Raw genomic sequence first — 24,671 nt, forward strand, 5'->3', positions numbered from 1 at the left:
TCGTCTATCGAATATAGTTAACACGAATTTATACATTAAATGAAATGAATAAAAGGCTTGGATCAAATGATTTTATTTTCTGTTTTATTCTTGAAAAGGGTTTTTGTAATTCGCCATATTAGTTGATCTAATAAATTTATTATTACCATAATTTATCGTTTTTTATAAGAATTTGACTGTAGCATGTAAATGGTTATAAATAAATAAATATATATATAAAAAAAAACTAAATGTAGGCCTAACTTGAAATATCATATACTAAAACAGAAATTGGGCTTTGAAGCGGTCTTGGCTTGAAAGGCCCACATGATTTATGTTAGAAGCATAATCCTCTTTAAAAAAGAAATACTAAAATGAAAATGAAACTATATAAATACTCGAAGAGCTATTCAGAAAATCGACGCACACGCACACCGTTGACTTCACGCACACGAAACGACGATGGTTAACATCTCTGAGATTTCCAACGACTCTAATGACGGCGGCGATCCAAACAAGAAACCAGAAGAACTCGGCAAGAAACCAAAAGAAGAAGCAGTTTTAAGAAGAAGTAGAAGAATCTCGACAAGAAACGAGAACCGAAACAAGAAGCCGAAGGAAGAAGACGTAGCAGAAGAAGAAGAGAAAGGTTCTTTCCCACTTCCAAAAGATGTCACTGAAGCTCTCGTCGCACTCATCCGGAGATGTGATTACCCAAGTCTCTCTTCCGTCTCCCGTTACTTTTTCAGTTTGATCGCTTCGTCAAGTCTCTACGAAACGCGTGCGCGCCTCGGTCTCCGAAACGTTTCTTTATGCCTCCATCGGATACCCTAATAATGAAGATCTCCCAAGCTGGCATATTCTTTATCGAAACAAGGCTTCTTCTTTACGCCTGACCAAACTCGGTTCGCTTCCACTCATGCCTTATGGAGCTTCTGTTGTCATTATCGGTTTAGAGATGTATGTGATCGGTGGAACGATCGACCAAAGACGCGTGAAGTTTATGAATGTCATCGATTGCAGAACTCACAAGTGTCGCTCGCTCCCTCCAATGAGAAGGGGTCGTTACAAGGCAGCCGCCGGAGTAATTGACGGAAAGATTTACGTAACCGGAGGTTTCAGGAAGCGACTTCCAACAGAGTCGGAATGGATCGAAGTGTTCGATCTTAAGAAACAGATTTGGGAATCTTTGCCTGGTCCGTACCCTAAAACTAATTGTTCTAGCCAGTTTGGGCCATATGCGGTGATGGAAGACAAGATTTACATTTTGGATTATAAAGGTTGTTTGGTTTACGAACCAAAAAGAAGAAGAGGTGATGAATGGGGCGCATCCGCCGTCGGTGCAACTCATCCAATAAAGAATTATTGGAAAGAGTCATGTCCTGTGCAATGTGTGGTAGATGATATGCTGTATACAATTGATCCTCGGTGTACTATTGGACATCCAATAGTCGTATATGATCCAAAGGAGAAGACTTGGAGACCTGTGAAAGGTGAATCTTTGGGGAGACTGCCTAATTATATCGTTTCTCCTGATTCTGAAATGGCGAATTTTGGTGGAAAGCTGGCGATTTTGGGCAGTAACAAGAGCTATGGTCATGGTGATTGCATTGGGGAAATAGGTATTTGGTGCGCAATGATCGTGTTGGATAAACGTGAAGGAGGTGATATTTGGGGGCATGTCGAATCACTCGACTGTGTGCTTGGAGGCATTAACTATCTCACGCTTCATCTTTGTCGAACTCTTACTATTTGATGATACATACATGGGATGGTCTCTTGCAGCTATATGTTTCTGTGATTTGAGTATGGACTCTCTTTTTCTTTCTTAATGTTTTTTCAAACCTTTTACTTTAGCCTCAAGGCTTAGTTGTCTTTTTGGTGATCTTGTTGCAATTTAAGGATCTTTTATTACGTCTAAGCAGTTTGTTGATCTGAGAGCAAATATCAAGAGTAACTCGTCCTTCTCTTAACGTCTTTGTGAAGGATAATAAGTTAATAACACTCTTACACATAATTGTTATATAGCCTTAAGTAGATAAGCTGTAAGAAGAGTATAGGCTAGCTGCATTATACAATATTTTCACCAAAACTTGTTGAATGCATCTTTATTTACAACTATATGTTTTGGGGGTTTCGTGCAACTGAACACTTTCACTAACTTGCTCTCAATTTTTTTTTTCTTTTCTAAGTAATAATCACACACAATCAGATTAACAAAAAAATCAGTCTGCTTCTACTAATATATGTGCAAATATGATATACATTTTAGAATTTAGATGAAGCAAAATAAACCGAGTTTTAGTTAGCCGAGTTTGGGCTTTAAAATTGGTTCAGAGTTGTCCGCTTAAGAGCCCATATAATGTTCGTCGGAGCGTGAAGGCTACTCTCGTAAAAGGCGCGTGGGATAAGACATAAAGCGACGGAGCAGACTCATTTTTTCTCGCAGTTTCACTTCGGAGAAGAAGCAAAAGAAGTAGATCAATCTCAGCCGTAGTCATTCTCCGATGCTCTGTTTCTGGAGTGAGAATTTCAAAACCCTAATTTGATTCCCTCCCCCTTCTCGATTTTGGAAATTTTCCACATGGGAGAACAATCACCTTCTCAACCATCGACTCAACCCCAAAGTCGACCACAATCACCCAAACCCCAAACTCATAACCTAATCCCGTCGGAATCCACCGTCGATTCAGCCGGTGTTTCAGGCTCAATCGTCTCATCTACCACAATCGACGCTCAACGGATCACTGAATTAGGCAATGTATCGTCTCCACCATCCAAAATCCCTCTCCGTCCTCGAAAAATTCGGAAGCTAACACTCGACGGAGACATCGCCGATGAGGACTACAAGGCGGAGGATATCTCCTCCTCACAGGTAACCTCGCCGCTCGCGACGGCTGGAAAATCTCTCGGTAAAGCGAAACCATCGCAGTCACGAGCTATAAATGTGCCGCGGATCCAAGCTCGGCCTCTCACATGCGAAGGCGAGCTCGAAGCAGCGATTCACTATCTTCGTAACGCGGATCCGTTGCTCGCCGCGTTGATAGACGTTCATCCGCCGCCGACGTTTGAGTCGTTTAAGACTCCGTTCTTAGCGTTGGTACGGAGTATACTCTACCAACAGCTTGCTGCGAAAGCTGGGAACTCAATCTACACACGATTTGTTGCTATTTGCGGCGGCGAGGATGTGGTTGTTCCTGAGACTGTCTTAGCCTTAAGTCCACAGGAGCTTCGTCAAATCGGCGTCTCGGGAAGGAAGGCGAGTTATCTTCATGATCTCGCTAGAAAGTATCAGAACGGAATCTTGTCGGATTCGGCGATTTTGAACATGGATGAGAAGTCTTTGTTTACTATGCTAACAATGGTTAATGGAATTGGGTCATGGTCTGTTCATATGTTTATGATTAATTCTCTTCATAGACCAGATGTTTTGCCGGTTAATGATCTCGGTGTTAGGAAGGGAGTGCAGATGCTTTATGGCTTAGATGACTTGCCTCGGCCATCGCAGATGGAGCAGCATTGTGCTAAGTGGAGACCGTATAGGTCAGTGGGTTCGTGGTACATGTGGAGGCTCATGGAAGCTAAGAGTACACAAACGAGTGCTGCTATGTCGTTGCCGCCGTTGGAAGACATGCGACAAGAACCTGAACCTCCGCAGCAACAGTTGGACCCTCTTAGTATGTTTAGTATCGGGTAAGTAAGTAAAGCTTGGTACTTCTTTCTGTAACTTAAGAAAAGTTTTTCGCTGTGCTCTCAAGTTTGCTTTTAACTTAGGTAGACAAATTGTTTCACCTTTGTTAATATGTTTGTTTGGTTTGGATCCCCTAAGATTAATATCTTTGCTTTGTCCAACTCTCTGTGGAATGGGCTTATGGTTGATATATCATTTTTAGATAAATTATCTAAGTTTAGACTTATGATTAGTTGTTTACATTTATGTCATGTGTGACAAAAAGTAGTGCGAGAGGCTTGCATTACTTCTCTCCATTTATGAGCTATATGAACAATTCTGAGGTTTTCTCAGGCGTAAACTATTTTCTTGATTGTTTTGACCCATTCCAAGAAGCATGATATAACATACTACTACATTGTGTTTTCGCTACTTCTAATTATGGTTCTATGACTCTTTAACAGGGCTTGGGGACAATCATAATCGTTCTTCCACATTGTTGTCTTTATTCCTGGATGCTCTAATGGCTTACGTGAGCACGTTTGTTCTGGACTTGGGGTTGTGTCTCTACTAAAAAAAGTGTGGGAGAAAGAATAAAAGGAACTGTTTTTAGACTGAGTTCCTTAAGCTGAAAAGTGCTAGTGAATATGATATTTTTTACTCAGTGAGAAAGAGTCTGTAATGTTAAGAGTGAGTATAGATAAATGACCATGTGTCTTCTCTATTTTGGTCGGTGACCTAACTCTTCACAGAACTTCCTCTTTATCTTCACAGTATCGCATCCTCGACTCAGCCTAATTAATTGTCTAATCGGTAACAATAAAAAATAACGAAAGAGATTAAATTGTTGAACAGGTCGCAAGAAACTCGGTAATTTTTTACAGGAATATGTATAGGCCCATTACAACGGCCCAATATCTAAATTGTTATAAAAATATGTAATTAACTAAAAGTCTAAAATTTCAGTAGGTACGAGTCGATCCCTGGACTAGAGGAAAACGTATCCAAAGAGTTTTGTACGTGCCTTCGCCGCAACCGTCGTTCCTGTCGCCGGTAATTTCTGTTCCTCGTCTTCCTCTGTTCTTCTTTTCCAGATCTCTTCTTTTTTGCTTTTCCTGTTTGACTTTTTTTTTTTTTTCCCAAAAATCTAAAAATTCCTGATTCCTGATTCTTTGTATGCAACTTTACTATTGCTAAGCTCGTAAACCCTAGCTCCGGCGAACGTTTGCTACCTGTTTCTGGTTTTATTCAAACAATTGAATAATTGAACATCTTGAATGTGGAATGAAACAATTGAATTCTCGCTTTGGACATAGTAGAGTTTCATCAAAAACTGATTGGTTGTTGCTTCTGTACTAATTGGTGAATTCCCAGGAACGAAGTGTGAGCAAGCAAAAAAAAAGCCAACAACAGATCAATGGATGAAGAAGAGCGTCCAAGGTGTGGTGAAGAAGAATGTAGTGTATCGCTGTTTGATTATTCTGTTGAGAATCATTTGAAGGCAGTGGACTCCATCACTGATCTCTGTGGTGAAGATAGTGCTGATATTGATGAGATTGATATCAACACTCTGTCATCATCAGTTACATTCTTGAGGTGCGTTAAGTTCTTTTGTTAATGTAGTTTACTGTACTATATATATCCTATGCTTAAGTAGTTAAGATCTGACAAAGTAAATTGTTTCATGATCATTGTGAATTACATGGTTCATATGAAGTGTTTCTTAATGTGGTAGAATGAGTATTCTACTAGTCGATTTAAACACCAACGAATCTAATTCTTGCTTGCTAAACCTTTTTGTAGGGAATGGAGGCATTTTAATTACGAACCAAAAAGTTTTGCATTCCACAACGAGGTTGGAAAAACCCATGAATCAAAGGGTACAAGTAGTCAAACTTTGCCTCAATTTTCTTCGGCACGAGTTCCAAAGGTGTGTGTTAATATCTTTACGCTAGAAGATTAGTTTCACCCTTTGTTCTTACCTTCCATTTACTTCTTAAATTGCTTCTACGACATTGCATTTTTGAATCAGTTTTCATATCTGGTGCAGGTTAATATACATGAGGATGAATCATCATCATCATCTGGTGAAATCAGGTAATAATTCAAAATTTGTATGAGCAATGATCACTATAATTGTTCAACGGGTTCTGCTAGCTAGCAAGAGTTAATACCTCACTCGGAGATAGCAAACTCATACAATTAATCTTGACAATGGGAGATGAACAAAGGTTTCCCTTTTAGATGAATGAAATTGACTGCTAATTTTTATGTTCAAATTCAAGAAGTCACATATAAAGTTTGGTGATTGAATTAAGCTGGTACGAACCAGGACTAGGTTGGTCAATGAGTAGACAGCATATTGACAGTGCATGTTTGTGTATATATCTCTGCTCTTGTCCTTTTTTAATCATCAACAAGAGCTGTGCTAGTCACGACCGTTTTTGTGATGGGTTATTATTCACCTTTGCAGCAAGGATTTTGTGATGCATGTTGGAGGCTCTGTTTGGGCACTGGAGTGGTGTCCCAGAATTCATGGAAATCCAGATGCTCAGGCAAAATGTGAGGTGATTAGGCCATATTTTCTGTTTCAAATACCCCGTAGAAATGGGAATTTCAGGTTTTCACTGTTATCAACTTTACTGTTGCAGTTTCTAGCGGTGGCTACTCATCCGCCTGACTCATACAGTCACAAGATTGGGATTCCTCTTACAGGTCGAGGAATCATTCAGATATGGTGCATTATAAATGCCACTTGCAAGAAAGATAGCTCCCTTTTTTCAGAGAAGAGTAAAAAATCGACAGGAAAGACTCGGAAAAAACCATCTAGTGAAACTTCTGAAACAACAGAACCTAAGAAGCCGAGAGGCAGACCCAGAAAGCATCCAATAGAGACAACAAAGACAACAGAACCTAAGAAGCCGAGAGGCAGACCCAGAAAGCATCCAATAGAGACAACAAAGACAACAGAGCCTAAGAAACCAAGTGGAAGACCTAGAAAGAAGACTACTCCCGAGTTACCTGCTGAGCTTGATGATGACGTTCTCTACGTTGAGGCTCTGTCTGTTCGGTATCCAGAAGATTCAGTTGTTCCCGCAACTCCTCTTCGGTTCCTACGAGAAACTCCAGTAACAGAAACTAAGGTCAATAATGAAAGTCCAGCACAAGTGATGTCTTCGGAAAATGCAAATATCAAGCTTCCCGTACGGAGAAAGAGACAAAAAACCAAAGTTACTGAAGAAAGTTGCAAACCCATGCTATTTGAAAATAATGAAGCTGTTGGAAATGTACCAGACGAACCGTCCTCAGGTATTTCTGAAGACGTTGCTCTTCCAAGGGTTGTCTTATGCCTGGCCCACAATGGAAAAGTTGCTTGGGATATGAAATGGCGTCCCTCATATGCCGATGATTCTCTTAATAAGCATAGGATGGGATACTTAGCTGTCTTGCTGGGAAATGGATCTCTGGAAGTGTAAGCAAACTACTTCTTCTCTTCTTTTCATCGTGATGCATTATGTGCCTTGCACAATTTTTCCCTTATGCTTTGATTTCTATCACTGTATGCCACCTCGCCTTTGTTTTCAACTGCATTGATATATTTTATGCAAATTTGGTCTGTAAAACATATAGAACCTTTCTATGATACTATGCAAAATAATGAATGACCTTATGTAGGTGGGATGTTCCAATGCCTCGGACAACATCAGCTGTATATTTATCTTCAAAGAAAGCTGCAACTGATCCTCGTTTTGTGAAACTGGCTCCCGTTTTCAAATGTTCAAACTTGAAATGTGGTGACATGCAGAGGTCAGTAGATTTCTTCCATGTAGCCAGTTTTTGCTTGTTTCATGGAATAGAAAACAAAGCAGTCCTTTTAACACGTTCACTATCTGTCTCTATTGGGTTTCTCCTGATATGGCGCTCATTTATTTTTGCACAGTATTCCTCTGACACTTGAATGGTCGACTTTAGGGAACCCTGATTTCTTACTGGCTGGTTGCCACGATGGCACGGTAAGTAGTATTATTTCACTATCTTCACTGTCTCCATCATATTCTTCTCCTTTATTTTTGCACATGTGTAAATGTATTTAGAAAGAAGAACGGCAGTGCTAAATTGCGTTGACCCTTTTTTTTTTTTTGGTTATTATGCATCAGATTGTTCTCTGGAAATTTTCTGTAACATCATCTTCAGAAGGTATTACCTGATAGTTTCTTTTCACATTGTGGCTAGAGAGGGTGATTTCTACTGTTGATCTCGCATTTACTTTTCAAATTTTCTCTGTGCAGATACAAGACCTTTACTTTTCTTCAGCGCAGATACAGCTCCTATTAGGGCAGTTGCATGGGCTCCTGGTGAAAGGTCAGTGAAGAGAAATCACACCCATAAAATAAAACTACTGCTACAAAATGTACCGTGAGAGCATTCACTTATTAATCAAAGTAATTTCTGAAAACCTTCCAGTGATCAGGAAAGTGCAAACATAGTAGCTACTGCTGGACATGGAGGTTTGAAGTTTTGGGACTTACGGTACACTTCACTAAAACAACATTTCTCTTAAAAACTTTTGAGTCTGATGCAATTGATACACAAGACTGTCCTGTTTAATGTTTATTTGGCATTTTGTGCCATTGCTCATTGCTTGCTTCCTGTTTCTCTGCAGTGATCCGTTCCGTCCTTTATGGGATTTGCACCCTGTACCAAGGTTTATATACAGCCTCGATTGGTTACAAGATCCAAGGTATCAATCATAGCTCTATCCCCAGTGATTATACAGTCTTTAGATCGATTGTTTGAAGTCCTGATTAAACTTGAGGTTTCAAATATCTGTAGATGCGTTCTATTGTCCTTTGACGACGGAATGTTAAGAATCCTAAGCTTGGTGAAGATTGCGTATGATGTTCCTGCTACCGGAAAGCCTTATCCTAACACCAAACAACAAGGGTTAAGCGTTTATAACTGTTCAACTTTTCCCATCTGGAGTATTCAAGTATCAAGGCTAACAGGTAATGGTTCTTTATGGGCTTGTCTTTGGATTCAAATAAAGTCAGAATTTACACCAGCTCGAGAATTAACAGTATAAACTTCTCAGGCATAGCAGCTTATTGCACGGCAGATGGGTCCGTTTTCCATTTCCAGGTCAGTTATAAACTGCACTATTACTATCATCTCTTTAAGATGGTAAAGTGTCAATTTCTTAAAGATTTCCTTTTGCTTTGTTGGGATTTACTTGCAGCTTACGACCAAAGCAGTGGAAAAAGACACAAGAAATCGGACTCCACACTTTCTCTGTGGGCAATTAACAATGAAAAATTCCACCTTTATAGTGCATAGTCCAATTCCAGACATCCCAATCATTTTGAAGAAACCGGTTGGTGAGACTGGTGAAAAACAGAGATGCCTTCGAAGTCTCTTGAACGAATCTCCTAATCGATACTCATCTAATGTTTCAGATGCTCAGCCTCTAGGTCAGCTGAAACTCTACGATAGACTGTCACAACAGTCTCCCGAGTGCGTTAGTCCTTATCTTGGTTTACTTGATTTTTGCAGCATTTGCACAGGAAGAGGATCCAGATTTAGATCCCGAATTTGAAGGAACAAACAACAAAGCACCAAAATCAAAGGCTAATAAAGGAAAGAACAAGATAGGTGAAGATGACGAGAACAGCAGAGCATTGGTATGTGTTAATGAAGATGGCAATGAAGGAGGAGGAAGAAGAAAAGAAGAAGCAAGAAACGGTAGCAGTGGAACAAAAGCCGAAGGGTTCCCACCTAAAATGGTGGCGATGCATCGCGTGAGGTGGAACATGAATAAAGGAAGTGAGAGATGGCTGTGTTATGGTGGAGCAGCCGGGATTGTTCGGTGTCAAGAGATTGCCCCAACCTCAAATTGGAGACCTCAGAGATAACACTATAGTCCCCATGTAACAGTAGAAACTTTACCATCTTAACCATCTTAAGTTAACTGTTGTATAAAGAATGGTCGAAACTGATTTAATTCAAGAACTTTTTGATTGTGGTCAAAAAAGGGAACAAACCCTGTAAATATGTTCTACAACTGATCAAAACCGGAACCAGAACTTCAAGTGAGGAGCAAACAGATTCCGGATGATCTTACAAAAAGGCACTTTTACTTTCGTGCCAAATAACCCTAAATCTTACAATGGTACAACATTTCCTATTACCTTGTAAAAGCAAAACAAAGACTTCCAAACACTAATCTTGGATGAGTATAACAATATTCCAACTTTTGTTTGTTGGATGAGTATGACTCTTGACTTTGGTGTTTCATTAAGAAAGCCGAAACAATGCGAAAATGCACCGGACAAAAAGAAAGGGATCATGAAGTAAGTACCCTTTAGTGTTTCAACTTGTAAGATGATGAATGTGCAAGTTATCCAACTTGCATCCGACATTGACGGCCATGGAGGTTCTTGAGCCTTGTGAGTTCTTTTCGTCTCTTTCTTGCTTCCGCTGCAGCCAAAGATCCTTGGTTTTTCCCCGGTAGAGAAATCAAAACATGATGACCAGGCGGCATCGGCGTAACCCCGTTAGTTGTCTCAGAAATATCTTCATGCTTTAAACTAAAAGCTTGTTGCGTTACAGGAAAACCCTCTCCTCCTTCTGAGAGGACTTCAGTTGCAGATTCGTTGAGATCATATAAAGGTCTGGTTTCGGGTGAACCAGAGTCTTCTTCTTTGATTCTAGTTGGAAGATGGGGCCACGGAGTTTTTGTGACCTCTAACGGTCTTGCAGAAGAATCATCAATATGGTGCCCGTTTGAAAAGGTACCTCTTTGCGTATCTTGAATCCCGAAGGAAACACCGTTGCTGTCAGGAGGAGGGAGAAACCAAGGACAGGGTACGACATAAAAATGAGTCTTTTGCCCATTATCATCTGCAGGATTTTCATGCTCCTGTGGGGTCATAGTTTTAGCAGAAGCTCCTCCCGAGGTTGCAAATTCGAGTGGTGGTATCACTGGATTTGTTGACTGAGTAACATGCGGCCAGCAGAAAAGCTGATATGGATTCTGGTTGTAGAAGTAAATCGGAGTCGATGATGTAGACATCTCAACTTGTGATGGCTTGGGTGGTTCTTCAGGTTCTTTCGTGTCAGGTTTTACTGACTTTGCTACCTATAAAAACAGATGGCAAAATCAGATATGGAAGTGTTAGCAATAGTGCTCCTGATACTGTCATGGGGTGTTTGATCAATTGTGTAACCTGTTCCTTTAAATGCTTGTTCATCGTCTCCAAAGACTGAAACTCCTTTAAGGCCCAATCCTTTTCCTGCGAGCAGAAATATCATTAGCTATAATAACCTCTCTTAGGTTAACCTATCCCTCAGGGGAAAATGTAAATCGAATGGTTTACTCACCCTCCTCAGATTCTCATTCTCATATGTCAGATCAGCTGCTTTTTTACTCAACTCCTCGCACATTGCCTACATATATAAGGAAGATATACTCAAACAACATTATGCAACTAACTTTCCCGATATGGAACTAGACGATTGAGAAACTTGTGATAGAACTAAACCATAGGCAACATCATTAAATTAAGCTCAACCGACAGTGGACGTTAAGAATACCTGTCTTCGCCGAATTGTCTGCCTCGCGGATTCTCTGTTGGCTAAAATTCTTCGGATTCTACGTTCTTCTCTTTCAGCCTAGATAGTAGTAGTAGCACGTAAGTTCTCAACATACTTCTAGTCACACAAAAAGAAGAGAAAAAGTTTATAACTGCTTATAACCATATGTGGCATACCTCACTCAAATTCTGCCTTGATCGGCCACAGCCATTGGATCTACTACACCTTATGGTCGAAACAAGATTTGGTTTAGGTGTTTCACCATTCATTTCACTTTTAACCGGAGCTTTAGTTAGTTCTTTAGTTATTGGTTGAACTTCTTCTTCTTCTTCATCTTCTTCCTCTTTCACTAATCGTTCCTGTTATAGATATATAGCTTTTAACAACTACTTCCATTTAAAACCAATCATCATGAGATTGTCTTATCAATAGCCTAAATTAGTAAAAGAGCTATTCAAAATCTTCTAAATCATGACATAACTAAAATTGCATCATGACGTTAATCCACCTAAATCAGTGTAGTAATCTAACAATTCGAAATTAATTTTGATTGGATCTAAAACACACTTCTCTATATACAGAATCAGTAGTACGAATGAGAGATTCCAAATTGAATAAACAAAACAGACGAAGAAAGAGAGAGAGAGGTGAAAGCGAAGAGACGGGGGTACCTCAGCGAGATCCGGAGTGGGTAACGTTTCGGAGTCAGGCGGTTTCAACAGCGAGTCAGAAGGAGGAGACTCAGTCTTGGCACGCTTCCTAACTCGTTTCCCTTTACTCCCCCAGCTCGAAGCTTGTTCGAAAACCTGCTCTCGCATTATCGCAAGCTGCGCCAAATCCGCCAATGCTTCCGCCGCTTCCATCTCCGTCATATCCGCCGCCGCAGTCTCTTCCCCAGACGAAGACGACGACGAGCAACAGCTCGATATAGGCTCCAACTCCATTTCCACAAACAAAAAAATCAAACCGAAAAGATTTTTTTTGCAGACTCAAAAAAAAAACGTAACCAGAAGAACAAAAAAAAAAAAGAGAGAGAGAGGAGGAACTGTAACTTCCCACAGGACTAGTTGTGTAGAGTGAGAGAGAGAAAAGAGAAAAGAGAGAGAGGGAGCCCACAGAAGGGTGAGAGAGTGACACGTGTAACGCCAGCTCATCGTCTACAATTGGTTGCTTAAGTAAAGCCCATGTATATACGAACGCCACGTCTCGCTTTGTTTTACCAAGTCAGCAAACTTGGCACGTGCGGAGTTTAAGGTGTGCGTGCGAAGCCGAGATTTGGGACCGCCAAACCTCAGAACTGGGAAGCGGAAGGGGCGCAGAGTTTAAGATTGCTAGGTCGGTTCTACCACCTTCAGATTTCGACAAGTGTGATGTTTTTATTGGATATTTACGTGGCTGCATCTGAGCCATGAGATTCAGTGGTGCATATAATTACCGGCTGAGCTTTTCGGTGCATCCACCAACACACAATCATTTTTTTTTTCTAGACCTCTTTCTTTTGTATAAACATTATGGGCTGGGTTTTTTTGTCTGATTGTTTTTAACAATTGGCCCATCGCAATTACTTGCTTAGTTGCTTATGGTGAAAGGCGGATGGGCGAACGACAACTGTGGAGGTTGTTGATCTTTGTTAAAAACAAAAAAAAATGATTGTGTTAGGAAGGGAGTTAGACAGCATTAAACGCACAAATCATCTAATTTTCAAATCCTTGTTTTAGAAATCGCTGAAATGATAGTCGAACAGTTGGAGTGTACCTAACACCTAACGAAAAAAATCGAAAATTATATAAAGATTAATCGGAAATTAATTTTAGAGTTATTTTATTAAATTAATAATAAAATAAAAATATGTATTACTAAGGTCTTGAATGTTTTTAGTTTTTAGGTAGTTTTTAGATTTTGGATTCTTTAAAAATCTATTTTTTACCATTCAAGATTTTTATAAAATAGATTCCCTTAAATTTAGGAAAACTAGTTTTTGAGTTGTTTCTTGCAATTTCAAAGAGAAACCAAAAACCATAAATTATGGCTTTTGTGAAAAAAATTTCTTTTAACGTGAATATGTTTTTTCTTTTTTACTTTTATAGTTTTTATTTATTAATTTTAAAATGAATAACAAACTCTAAAAACCAAAAAATCATAAGCCAAAATCCAAAATCTAAAATATAAAAGCCAAAAACCATCTAAAAACTAATAATCATTCATAACATAAATATATGTATAATTCTATTTATATTAAAAGAAAAAACATCAAATAAAATATAAAAAAATATAGAATTGTCTTTAAAATTATGGTAAACACATAAGAACATAATTTTAATATAAAATTTTATGATATCATACAAAGTTTGTACATTCGTTATTGTAAAACATCACAAACTCTTAATTTAAATGTTTAAGTAACAAAAAATTATTTATATTTAGTTCTAAAAATAATCAGCGTACAAAAAATTAAGTTAGAAGTAATCGGATTAGATAGGTTATAATCAAATTAGATAGACATAATTAAATAATTTATGGTCAAATGGGGATTAATTATACGGGGTGTAATCGGGGTTAGGTGGAGATTTTTAAAATAACAATTCAAATTTCTAAAAAATATTGGATATGCTCCATCACCGTTTTGTATAGGCCGAATTTTAAAACAATGATATATAGAGAGTCTATTTATCGAATATAGATATAGGCCCAGCAACGTAAACGTATGTTAATGGATCCATCTTTATGAAATAACATTGATGCATGATCATATATATTGCTTGAGAAAATGATTTATACGTTCGGTTTGATTAGAGGGATAATAATCGAGCTCATGCATTTTGATTGAAGACATAGGGTTACATATATGCATATCGAAGATTAAATAAATAAAACTAGTTACACAAGTCGATTCTTTTTTCTTTTCTTTTTTTCAATGGTCCGATCTTCAACTCTTTTTGGTATATAAAGCGCACCGCAAATTAAGATAAAACTTTGCTTATTCCTCCTTTTAGGAGTGGATTCCCCATTCCCTAAAGAAAAAAGAATATATATATATATATATATATATATATATATCAAGAAGTGATTATGGAAACTATTAGACATCAATAATGGAACAAAATCAAATAGAATCGTAGACTTACTTGGCTTTATCACCGAACCATCCGTAAACAGATTTGATGGTCGAGGATACGGAGTCAACGGCCTGTGGACCGCCGTGTTCATTGAATGCGTTGTTGACACCCGTCACGGCGGAGTCTACTCTCTGCCCAACCGTCGGCTGTTCCTCGGCCAAGATTTCCACCGAGTTTATCGAGACAAGTAGCATCACCGACAACACCACAGCCACAACCATCGATATTCTCGCCATCCTATCTCCGACAAACTATTCTTTCTTCTTCTTTTTGTTTGTTTTATTAAAACTAGTGGGTAATAAAATGGTTTAAGCTGTAAAGAAAATTTACTTTTACGTGTTTATCGTGTTTTTTTTTTGTCTAATTTGAAAGTTCTATATTTATATGCGAAGGATATTGAAAATGTAACTTAATATGGTTCTATTTACCAGTGTAACGATCCACCGTTAGTGCCGGTTACGCTGAAAATAGTTTGACGTGAGATGGCTTTTGTTTTCATGCGAGTTCCAAATTAAGCATCATCAGTTTTGTGGTTATTTCCATATTCATTTTATTGGGTCCATGTATCATTTTTTTTTTTTTTCTTAAAATTTCTGGTATTATAATCTTAGTAGGTTATCAGTTACATAGAATAATAGGTGCCTGCAGCGACAGGTATAATTCCGGGGTGAACAAACCCGGTACTAGAACAAATAAAAGAAAGAGGAGAAGAGTTACAGAGGTGGTGGCGAGAGTAGGGAGGTTCGAAACCACAGCAGAAGCATGTCTTGAAGCTTCGGGTTGGAATGTCTTGCAGAGCAGGTGAGCCGAATACGACGGTCGAGCTGGGTGAAAAGACCTTCAACCGGAGTGCGAATACCAGTAAATATGCGAGCGTTTCTTTCATGCCAAATTGAGTACACCACCGCTTGAGCTGCAATGAGCTTGAGGGGATTCATCTTCTCTTCAATAGAAGGGGTCTTTAGCCATAAGAGAAAACGCTCCCACGTATTGAAACCCATGAAGGGTATTTGTAGCCTAGCGAGACACCATCTCCACAAGTCAAAACTATAAGGACACCTCAGGAAAAGATGGTCCCTATTTTCAAAGTAGATTTCGCAAAGATGGCAGGTGTCATCTTCAACCAGTCCCCAGTTTTAAAGTCTAGATAGAGTAGGCATTCGATCTAAGCAACAAAGCCACATGATGAAAGAATGCTTGGGGATAGAACCTGTGAACCAAACTTGCTTATGCCAAGGCACCTGATGAGCTGTTGTTCTGCATAAGTTCCAAGTATCAGAGAAGCCAAAACGATCTTGGGGGTCCCCATTCGGTTTAGCCCATAGATAAACGTCTTTGACGTTTTCAGAGATGGTTATTTCAGTGAGATGGGTTAGGAGGAGCTCTGTATTATGAGTTCGAGCTCCCCTGATGTTCCATCCATCCTCCGAATGAGCTTGTGCCACGGTGGAGTCTAAAGGGAGACCAATTCTTTGATGTTCGCCGGCTCCTAGGAAGGTGATGAGGTCCCCAAAAGGAGTCCAGTTATCATACCAGAAGGAGCAGGTTTTACCATCACCTAAGCTGCAAGATAGGAAAGTTTTTGCTGTGGAGCGTAGCTTGAGCATTTGCTTCCACATGGGTCCATGTATCATGCATGTATATAGTGGTAATATCGGTTTCTTATAAAATTTATAAATGTACTTTATTTATTTACATGTGATATTTTAGTAGTATATATATATATATATGTATAATTAAGTTTATATTAAGATATACGCTACATGGTAACTAACTCATATCGGTTCAATAATTATTACAGGATTTACTATATATAGGACTGGAAAATTAGAGTTCGAATTTTTCCACTACGAATTCAACCATGGTTGGTCACTTTAGATGCTTCAAATAGCAATAACACATATATAGTTCTTCACAGTTTCAGAAACTAAGATTACGTAAATGGGAACCATCTAGATTACTAGGTGGAAGTGGAACTGTACATATTGCCTCTTCAATTCATGTAAGCTACGTTTATATTACTATTAACTAAAACCATCAATAGAACAAAAGCAAATTTCGCAACAAGGATTTAATAATCGAATTATATATAAATAGAGAAAACCACAATAGCTACATGATAGATGTAAGATGTGAAATTATATAAATAAGAAGCACAATGGAAAGGGAACGATACACTCATCAGTAAGCAAATAAGAAACATATTCCGTTAAATCTTTACATTGCAATCTTCACATCGACGTAACAGAGTTTTTTCACTGGATTCTCATATTCTTCATTAACCTGTCCCAAAAAAAAACAGATGAAGTTATTAACTAAGTCTTTCCGACTTCCAGTTTTTCTGTTGCTGATCTAAGATAACACTTTTGTTCATCACCGACCAGTGAAAAGTTAGAATCACTTTTGCATATCTCTATATACGGTTATATCTATAATCATATACGAATAAAATTAAATTAGATATATACACTATATATAACATCTTATTCATACATATATATCTAATTTAATTTTATTCGTATATGATTCAAAGTTGAGGACAATGAGCATGTGATGATGCACAAACAGGATTAGATTTCATGTGACTACTTTCCTTTTAATGAGAATGCCGGAAATAGAAGGGATGGTGCGTGTGGTTGCATGTTTCTTATTATTATACATATATACATTATTAATTTTATTATATAGTATAGTCTAACATTCATCACTAATATTAACGTATATACTACTACCAAAATAACTAATTCATATTAGTCCAACTCTTCTCAGATATTGAAACGATTTTCACTACGGATGTTTTCTATTAAATCACAAAAAAAACTAATGAAAAATCAAAAAATTTGGTCTTAGCCATTGCTAGTACGACCACAGGTTCTAGAAGATTTGGTAGGACAAAAAAGTTTTTTTTTTACCTCAAATCAAAATCATTGATGCCTCTTCTTGATTTACTTCCAGCATCGACGGTTGTTTTGTATTTAGGCAAAGGTACTAAGTCTTGTTCGATGTTCATTAGATCTTCAACGAGGATGTCGTAGTGACGTTTGACTTCCTCTGCAGATTTACTTCCAACAGCTTTAGCGACGTTTTGCCAACGGTCGGGAGTGTCTTTATCGTAAACGGCTAAAGCCCTCTCGAACATCTTGTTTTGCTTTGACGTCCAAGATGAACTCGAGCTCATAGAACTTGAGGCCATTTTCTTTCGGGAAAAAAATATATGAGAATATAAACGGTAGAAGAGAAAGAAAAGGGATCGTTGCTAAGTTACGAATGCCAAAATAGGCTCCTTATATGGAGGAAAAGAGAGTTGAGAGATTCCGCAAGTTGTAGTATTTATCCTTTTTTTTTTAGGTTATATACCAAAATAAAGAATTATAATGTTTTTATGGGTCTACATTTTTTTGGGTCCATATGGTTTTTGAGAGAATAGTGTCGAGAAGTCAACCATTAATTAACGTGCATATGTGTTCTATGAACTTTATTACTATTATTAGCAACCCTTTTACAATGATTTGTTCTGTAATTGGTTTAAATGGTATAAACCTTTTAACAAAAAAAAATTGGTTTAAATGGTATATACATTGTATAGTAGAAACTGAATAATAGTTACCGAAACAACTGAATTTCACGACATTTGTATAATAGTTGTAAAACACTGAAAAACTAGTTTTATTAAATTATTCACGTTTTCTTTGTTTTTTTTTTCAAATTATAATTTAAAATTTAACACGCTAGCCAGTTGTATATAACATAAATATGTTACGTAAAAATACGTTGTGATTCAAATCTTTTTACTTTGTTATGATAATTGGAATATCCTGAACGAAAATCCAGACCTTTTAGTAATTATAGTGTGTGACATATAAAGGAATCGTCTTTAAAAAAAAAAAAAATTTATAAGCATAGTCAATCACATAAGGAACCACTAAACTCTTAAAAGAAAAAGTTAAACACTAGAATACAGAGAAAAAAAAAAGAGTGGACAAACAAGATCCCGTATTTTATACTCCAATGAATCAGATTCACCTTAGCTTATAATGTATGTAAGTCGAACAAATGTGCTGATACGGTGAATGATAATAGTTTATTCACGTAAGAAATGGTTATTCAACCATATGGGTTGTACATAATCATCTTTTGATGTGAAAAGACAAACATAATCGTTTGATGTAATTGTCTTTTGAAGATTGAATAACTTTTAATTCATTTTGCTATAAATCGATTATGTATACACAATAATTATTAATAATATATATATACTTTGAAAGGAGATATATGGATCGATACTCTTGGGAACTTTTGTTTTGATTCTAACAACTTATCTCGTGTGATGGACATGGTGGAAAGCAAATTTGGACGACAACCATTTTGATAAGAGCCACTTAAAATTTGCTGAAAAAAGAATAATACCATAAGAGATATTATCGTCTTCTTTTGGGATAAAATTCCAATATCCCTATCTCTGCATTGATTCTTTACTCATACAGTCATACTTGTATCTTTTAATATCCTTTTCTGTTTTATGAAAATGATTTTTTCGTTAAGTGATATAAGTTTATAACAAGTTATATGTTTCTTTCTTTATATTTATTTAACAAAAGTTAGATTTATTACAATTGATTTTTAAAAATATATAAAAATTTGGAGATTAATTATAAAATGTAGTCTCATAGCTTAATATAGCACCTTTTATTTAGACCGTGCGGCCATGGGACAGCAAACATACGTTTACCACATATCAGCTATACAAGTTTTATCACATGTCAATATCTCATATAATGTTTTCCAGTCTAAATTAAAAGGGGATCATGCTACTCTATCACCAAAAAAAAGATATAGTTTGGTGGTAGCTAAGCAAGCTCCACCTCCACGTCACGTACGATGAGTGTTGTACTCGTATTGTATGATCCATTGTGAATGATCCCACACCATACTTCTACTCGGTATAAATTTTTGTTAGCTATGAGATATAGTTTCGGTCACTAATGTATAAAATTTTGTGATGACTAGTTTTTTTTTTTTTTTTGGTAGGGTTGTGATGACTAGTTTTTACGTCAAAAACTTATCCTGACGAGTTAACCTTTACGTAATCATAATAATTTGAAAAAAAAAAATCATAATAATTTGTGTTAAATGTAAAAATCAAAAATTTCTCACTAAATCACAAAATAAAGAATTTCCTCCGATTAGAAATAAGCCTATAGGGTCAAAACAGAGAATTTAGATGTATGGTTTATTTAGAGTACTATTCATAAAATTGAGGGTTCTTTTTGCTAAATACGAATTAACGAAGAGAGAAACGGCAAAGGCAACCCTAATTCGAGTACCACCACCATTGCTGTGATCTCTTCACTCAATTTTTTAGCTACTGTTAGGGTTTTGCCCAGATTTATCGATCTACCTTCATCCCTGGTTAAACCCTCGGAGAAAAAAGATGAAATCTTTCCTTGCTTCTCGGCAAGCGATCCATCGCATTTCACTATTATCTTCAAAAACCCAAACTTTAAGCAGAAACTTCTCCGCCATTACATCGTCAATTTCTCACTCTGATCGTCACCTGAGAAGCTACGAAGATCAAAACCCACTCAAAAATGCCGAAATCCCTAGACCCATTTCAGATTTCAATCGATATTTCCACTTTACTCGCGAGTCACGACTCAGCGAGTCAAGTGCAGCCATCGACGACTCAAACGACCAGGAGGTAGATGAAGACGAAGATGGGACGACGAACGAGTTCCTCTCTCGATTCGTTTGGATAATGCGTGGGAAAGTCTCTGAAGCTTACCCAGATTGTGACAAGAAGATGGTTGATGGTATGCTTCTCCTCATCGTTGAGAAAGTTGTGGAAGAGATCGAAAGAGGTGGATTCAATAAAGTTGGATCAGCTCCACCTTCGCCGTCATCTGAGTTCAGCGATGATCTGTGGGCTACTATATGGGAAGTTAGTAACACAGTGTTGAAAGATATGGAGAAAGAGAGGAAGAAGGAGAAGATGAAGCAATACGTTCAGTCTCCTGAAGTTATGGAGATGTGTAGGTTTGCTGGAGAGATTGGTATTCGTGGGGATTTGCTTAGAGAGCTTAGATTCAAATGGGCAAGAGAGAAGATGGAAGACGCTGAGTTTTATGAGAGTTTGGAACAGCAACGTGATTTGGATAATTCGATTAGGGAATCTGAAACAGTGGATGGGGTAGAAGAAGAAGAAGAAGGGTCTTTTGCATCTGATGAAGTTGAGCCTCGGAGTATCTCACTTCCTAAACGTAAGGGGAAGTTCAAGTACAAGATTTATGGGCTTGAGTTATCTGATCCGAAATGGGGTAAAGTTGCTGATAAAATCCATGAAGCTGAGGAAGAGGCTGATTGGAAAGAGCCTAAACCTGTAACTGGCAAGTGTAAATTGGTTATGGAGAAGCTCGAGTCTTTGCAGGAGGGAGATGATCCTTCAGGATTGCTTTCTGAATGGGTTGAGTTATTGGAGCCTAACCGTGTGGATTGGATTGCTTTACTTAATCAATTGCGTGAAGGAAACACCAACGCATACTTGAAGGTTAGACTTTTTAGTTTTGTATTCTTGAAATGACCTGAAATTTTGATGCATTAGTGTTTCGGGAAATGGCTTACTCCTTTAGTGTTGGGTTTTGACTGATATCAAAGTAATCACTTTGTTTACGGCTTGAGTTGAAGTCCTTTGATTTCTTTTAGTTCTTTTAATAGGATTCTTCTTGTTGTTAAATTTGGTAGTCTAGGTTGTGTTACATATCTAGATGGTGATACTTGTATACATATATCTAGCATATACCTTTGGAAGATGAGCAATCAAGGAGGCGTGATCATGTTGTGTTTTAATCAATTGGTGCTGGTCTTGGTGTTTCATCAGGTGGCAGAACTTGTCCTGGATGAGAAATCGTTCAAGGCAAGTATCTCGGACTACTCAAAACTCATCCACATCCATGCTAAAGAGAACCACAATGAAGATGTTGAGAGAATTCTTAAGAAAATGTCTCAAAATGGGATCTTTCCTGACATTTTAACCGCCACTGCATTGGTTCATATGTACAGCAAATCAGGAAACCTTGAGCGTGCAACTGAGGCATTTGAAAACTTGAAGAGCTATGGGTTACGGCCAGACGAGAAGATTTACACATCCATGATCATGGGCTATGTGAACGCTGGCAAGCCTAAACTAGGTGATAGGTTGATGAAAGACATGGTAGCAAAGGATATGAAACCTTCAGAAGAAGTTTACATGGCTCTGCTTCGAGCTTTTGCAGAAATGGGAGACGCCAATGGAGCTGCAACGATTTCTTCTTCAATGCATGCAGATCTAGATTCACTCCCTTTGGAAGCATGGAGTTTACTTGTGGAAGCATATGGGAAAGCAGGACAGGCAGACAAAGCGAAAAACAAGTTTGATGAAATGAGAAGGCATGGGCACAAACCCGATGATAAGTGCATTGCAAATGTGGTCCAAGCATACAAGGGAGAGAACTCATTGGATAAGGCACTGAGACTTTTGTTGCAGCTTGAGAAAGATGGGATTGAAATTGGGGTGATCACATACACTGTTCTTGTCGATTGGATGGCTAATCTCGGGCTAATTGAGGAAGCTGAGCAGCTTCTGGTAAAGATCTCTCAGCTAGGAGAAGCTCCACCATTTGAGCTCCAGGTGAGCTTGTGCTATATGTACGCTACAGTCAGGAATGAGAAGAAGACTCTTCAAGCTCTTGGGGTTTTGGAAGCTAAGAAAGATCAGATGGGGCCTAACGAGTTTGAAAAGGTTATAACTGCGTTGAAAAAAGGAGGGTTTGAGAAAGATGCAAGAAGAATGTATAAGCATATGGAAGCTCGAAAGTTTTTGCCTTCCGAGTCATTGAAGATGGATATGCTTGGAACACCTCGAGCTTTTGGGTCTGGATATGGTAGAATGAGACGATAAAATGTCTCTTTTAAAGTGAAGTGATCTTTTTGGAAACTTATTCATCATTCTGAGTTCAATGTTGTGAGTTCGTGTTTCATCCAATGATTATTAAACTGTGGCTGTGTTCTGTAATAATCTTGTTCCTTAGAATTTTGGAAATCTTTACTAGCTTGCTTTTTAGCTGTGAGAGTTTTCCTATTGCCATTTCCAACAAGTGCTCCAACAAGAGGAGCTTCTTTCTGAAATCAACTTTCTTTTTTTATTTCTCTAACTTTCAGGGTTTCCATAGTTTTATATGCCTGATAAAATCTGAGGTAACAATTGTGAAGCCGACTGTGGTTTAGGCAATGTTGCACCGGTTTACATTGTAGCCGGTTTAGGCGATTTTGTCTACTGACGAAAATTGTAGTGGTTTGGTTTGTCGGCGAGCATAGTGGTTTTGAACTCGCATCCAATTACGCAAAACCAAACAAAGCGGACACTTGAGTAATGACTAAATGAATTTGATTGCTTTGATTAGCTAGATTTGTTTCTTCATTTCTTTTTGACGTCTTAAGTCAACTTTGTAAACAGCGATAACACATTAGGACATCAAGTGGATATATAACTTCAAGATATTTAAGGAGATAATGTAAATATGTCTGTGAATTGTGATGTGCCTGCCACGCATCGCCCACGTGTCAGCTATGTCCGACTAGTTGATGTAAATAGAGATTAATATCTCGATCCCAAAAGACAAAAGTACAAAACTTCGGCACCATCTTTTGTTATGCTTTATTTTTGTATCTTTCTATAATTGCTTATTTTTAAGAGGGACTAATTAACCTCCACTTCAACGAAAGAAATTGGGATCCAAATCTAAAGATTAGTTACTTAATTTACCTTACTATTCGTCAATAAATAATAATCATACGAGACAAGATAAGGTTGGAATAACGTGGAACCATGTTAAAATAATATTATCTCCATATATCAATTTAATCAAATCCACTACTAAAATCAGTGGGCTATTACCGGAGGTTTCCAAAGCCAAAAAAAAATTGTGATGTTTTCTTCTTTTAAATTATACGAACTTGGACCGAATAGCGAAGTAAATATAATAAATAAACAACGAATTTAATTCCTTTTGGGATAAGAACTATGAATTATCTAGATAAGTTGCATACTTTTGCATGGAGCCACTACTATATATATCTAGAAGTATGTTGAGACATGATACCACAGACCTTAGTGTTTAGTGTTTACTGATCAGAAAATTTAACAGGACAATTGGAAAAGATTTAAGAGCAAATGGGTTCTTTAATGTCAGGATGGGACTCTCCAGTTAGGGATCCTAATTCAGGTAATTAATATCAGCATACGTATATATATTTTAGGATTGATAAGCATGCATGTATTATTATATCGTATGTTTTGATTATATAATAGTAACTAAATGATGAATTATTATTTCGAAATAAACATAGTGAGAAGGTGCAAGTCACTAACAAGAGAAGAGATCGACACTTTTTGGAAAGCAAAGAAGAAGAATGAAGGAGAACATGTTCAAGCCGTTTCCAAGTTGGTAACTCAGGTTAAGTTACCAAACTTTTCATTTTTCTTAACTCCCAAACAAAAAAAAAAGAGACAATATTTATTTATATGTATCACTGGTATTTAGACTTTAGGATAATCGAATTTCGATTTAATTTTTTATTACGAAGAAATTATAGTAAAATGATCTAAAAAGGCTCTGAAATTGTTCGCAGGAAGTTGCACAAAGAAAATCACAAGAGGAGAAAAAAGTAGCCGAAGATCTTTTTGAGAACCAGAGCAAGAAAAGTGGATGGTAATTAATATGAAGTTTTGATATGTATATACGGTTTATAATCAAACTCGCAATCTTTTAAAGATTGATAAATTGATGTGTTGGTCAGGTGGAGAAGAAGCAACTTGGCGTTCTTGAATGAGCCGAGGGAGGAAGAGGGTCGACCAAACAAATACGTACCGCAGTTCCAGGTGGCTCACATCGCCAAAATCGCTGGATAACAGTGACGCTAATTAAGCACCCCCGGCTAGTCCAATATATGTGTGAATTTGTGACTTGCCAAAATACACATATATATGAATAGTGGTTTACTTAATGTCATGTTGTATGTGAATAGAAAAGTGTAACAAATAGTATAAGGTTTTAATCAGAGATGTGTTTTATTTTACATGTGCTATGTATATGTTTTCTTTGGTTTGTTGAGTGGGGCTGTAATCTGAGATATGGATTTGTGTTTTACAAGAAATAAACATTTTTTTACCTTACAGATCTCGCTTCCTTAGTTGTTTTAGTGTTAGTTTACTTGGTCCGTTTATATAGTGGAAAGAGGTAAACAAATATTGAAAATTTGACGAATGATTTCTCAATATCCTA

The 24,671-nt window shown here is 37.5% G+C and overlaps 7 protein-coding genes and 1 pseudogene across 8 annotated transcripts; 5 read left to right on the forward strand and 3 right to left on the reverse strand.

The window, feature by feature from the left end:
* On the forward strand, nt 422-1,776 carry LOC104756291 (annotated as a pseudogene).
* LOC104756292 (DNA-3-methyladenine glycosylase-like) lies at nt 2,364-4,447 on the forward strand. Its single transcript, XM_010478863.2, has 2 exons — nt 2,364-3,672; nt 4,114-4,447. Exons 1-2 carry the CDS (start codon nt 2,564-2,566, stop codon nt 4,130-4,132), a joined length of 1,128 nt encoding a protein of 375 aa, XP_010477165.1. The 5' UTR covers nt 2,364-2,563; the 3' UTR covers nt 4,133-4,447.
* Nucleotides 4,617-9,582, forward strand: LOC104756293. 2 transcript variants are annotated; one of them, XM_010478864.2, is made up of 16 exons: nt 4,617-4,702; nt 5,024-5,245; nt 5,453-5,579; nt 5,700-5,746; nt 6,123-6,216; nt 6,301-7,121; nt 7,325-7,456; nt 7,590-7,662; nt 7,807-7,846; nt 7,939-8,011; nt 8,114-8,179; nt 8,313-8,390; nt 8,483-8,655; nt 8,742-8,788; nt 8,886-9,117; nt 9,200-9,582. In XM_010478864.2, exons 2-16 carry the CDS (start codon nt 5,067-5,069, stop codon nt 9,556-9,558), a joined length of 2,541 nt encoding a protein of 846 aa, XP_010477166.1. In that variant the 5' UTR covers nt 4,617-4,702; nt 5,024-5,066; the 3' UTR covers nt 9,559-9,582. The 2 variants fall into 2 exon arrangements, with proteins under 2 accessions (XP_010477166.1, XP_010477167.1); XM_010478865.2 differs by lacking the exons at nt 4,617-4,702; nt 5,024-5,245; nt 5,453-5,579; nt 5,700-5,746 and having other exon boundaries at nt 6,121-6,211.
* Nucleotides 9,643-12,257, reverse strand: LOC104756295. Its single transcript, XM_010478866.1, has 6 exons — nt 11,911-12,257; nt 11,416-11,598; nt 11,240-11,317; nt 11,027-11,092; nt 10,873-10,938; nt 9,643-10,784 (listed from the first exon to the last, which is right to left on the reverse strand). Exons 1-6 carry the CDS (start codon nt 12,181-12,183, stop codon nt 10,044-10,046), a joined length of 1,407 nt encoding a protein of 468 aa, XP_010477168.1. The 5' UTR covers nt 12,184-12,257; the 3' UTR covers nt 9,643-10,043.
* Nucleotides 14,024-14,692, reverse strand: LOC109130167. The gene is made up of 2 exons (XM_019239361.1): nt 14,365-14,692; nt 14,024-14,250 (listed from the first exon to the last, which is right to left on the reverse strand). The coding sequence occupies exons 1-2, from the start codon at nt 14,589-14,591 to the stop codon at nt 14,229-14,231; spliced, it is 249 nt and encodes an 82-aa protein (XP_019094906.1). The 5' UTR covers nt 14,592-14,692; the 3' UTR covers nt 14,024-14,228.
* Nucleotides 16,478-17,598, reverse strand: LOC104756296 (protein RADIALIS-like 5). The gene is made up of 2 exons (XM_010478867.2): nt 17,268-17,598; nt 16,478-16,638 (listed from the first exon to the last, which is right to left on the reverse strand). The coding sequence occupies exons 1-2, from the start codon at nt 17,546-17,548 to the stop codon at nt 16,611-16,613; spliced, it is 309 nt and encodes a 102-aa protein (XP_010477169.1). The 5' UTR covers nt 17,549-17,598; the 3' UTR covers nt 16,478-16,610.
* Nucleotides 19,651-22,468, forward strand: LOC104756297 (protein NUCLEAR FUSION DEFECTIVE 5, mitochondrial-like). The gene is made up of 2 exons (XM_010478868.2): nt 19,651-20,899; nt 21,230-22,468. Exons 1-2 carry the CDS (start codon nt 19,787-19,789, stop codon nt 22,286-22,288), a joined length of 2,172 nt encoding a protein of 723 aa, XP_010477170.1. The 5' UTR covers nt 19,651-19,786; the 3' UTR covers nt 22,289-22,468.
* Nucleotides 23,456-24,564, forward strand: LOC104756299. Its single transcript, XM_010478872.1, has 4 exons — nt 23,456-23,612; nt 23,737-23,843; nt 24,019-24,098; nt 24,187-24,564. Exons 1-4 carry the CDS (start codon nt 23,561-23,563, stop codon nt 24,296-24,298), a joined length of 351 nt encoding a protein of 116 aa, XP_010477174.1. The 5' UTR covers nt 23,456-23,560; the 3' UTR covers nt 24,299-24,564.

Source organism: Camelina sativa, chromosome 17 (assembly GCF_000633955.1).
Source record: "Camelina sativa cultivar DH55 chromosome 17, Cs, whole genome shotgun sequence".
In the NCBI taxonomy this organism is placed as follows: domain Eukaryota; kingdom Viridiplantae; phylum Streptophyta; class Magnoliopsida; order Brassicales; family Brassicaceae; genus Camelina; species Camelina sativa.

Bases quoted from the DNA above. Each gene is read 5' to 3' on its own strand.
- LOC104756292 (XM_010478863.2), top strand. From the start codon at position 2,564: ATGGGAGAACAATCACCTTCTCAACCATCGACTCAACCCCAAAGTCGA.
- LOC104756293 (XM_010478864.2), top strand. From the start codon at position 5,067: ATGGATGAAGAAGAGCGTCCAAGGTGTGGTGAAGAAGAATGTAGTGTA. The intron at 5,246-5,452 runs GTGCGTTAAGTT...ACCTTTTTGTAG, and splicing joins TCATCAGTTACATTCTTGAG to GGAATGGAGGCATTTTAATT. The intron at 7,457-7,589 runs GTCAGTAGATTT...ATTTTTGCACAG, and splicing joins AAATGTGGTGACATGCAGAG to TATTCCTCTGACACTTGAAT.
- LOC104756295 (XM_010478866.1), bottom strand. From the start codon at position 12,183: ATGGAGTTGGAGCCTATATCGAGCTGTTGCTCGTCGTCGTCTTCGTCT. The intron at 11,318-11,415 runs GTATGCCACATA...ACTACTATCTAG, and splicing joins CAAGGCAGAATTTGAGTGAG to GCTGAAAGAGAAGAACGTAG. The intron at 10,785-10,872 runs GTTACACAATTG...CTGTTTTTATAG, and splicing joins ACAAGCATTTAAAGGAACAG to GTAGCAAAGTCAGTAAAACC.
- LOC109130167 (XM_019239361.1), bottom strand. From the start codon at position 14,591: ATGGCGAGAATATCGATGGTTGTGGCTGTGGTGTTGTCGGTGATGCTA. The intron at 14,251-14,364 runs GTAAGTCTACGA...TTTTTTCTTTAG, and splicing joins TGGTTCGGTGATAAAGCCAA to GGAATGGGGAATCCACTCCT.
- LOC104756296 (XM_010478867.2), bottom strand. From the start codon at position 17,548: ATGGCCTCAAGTTCTATGAGCTCGAGTTCATCTTGGACGTCAAAGCAA. The intron at 16,639-17,267 runs GTAAAAAAAAAA...TTTTTGGGACAG, and splicing joins ATCAATGATTTTGATTTGAG to GTTAATGAAGAATATGAGAA.
- LOC104756297 (XM_010478868.2), top strand. From the start codon at position 19,787: ATGAAATCTTTCCTTGCTTCTCGGCAAGCGATCCATCGCATTTCACTA. The intron at 20,900-21,229 runs GTTAGACTTTTT...GTGTTTCATCAG, and splicing joins ACACCAACGCATACTTGAAG to GTGGCAGAACTTGTCCTGGA.
- LOC104756299 (XM_010478872.1), top strand. From the start codon at position 23,561: ATGGGTTCTTTAATGTCAGGATGGGACTCTCCAGTTAGGGATCCTAAT. The intron at 23,613-23,736 runs GTAATTAATATC...AAATAAACATAG, and splicing joins AGTTAGGGATCCTAATTCAG to TGAGAAGGTGCAAGTCACTA. The intron at 24,099-24,186 runs GTAATTAATATG...TGTGTTGGTCAG, and splicing joins CAGAGCAAGAAAAGTGGATG to GTGGAGAAGAAGCAACTTGG.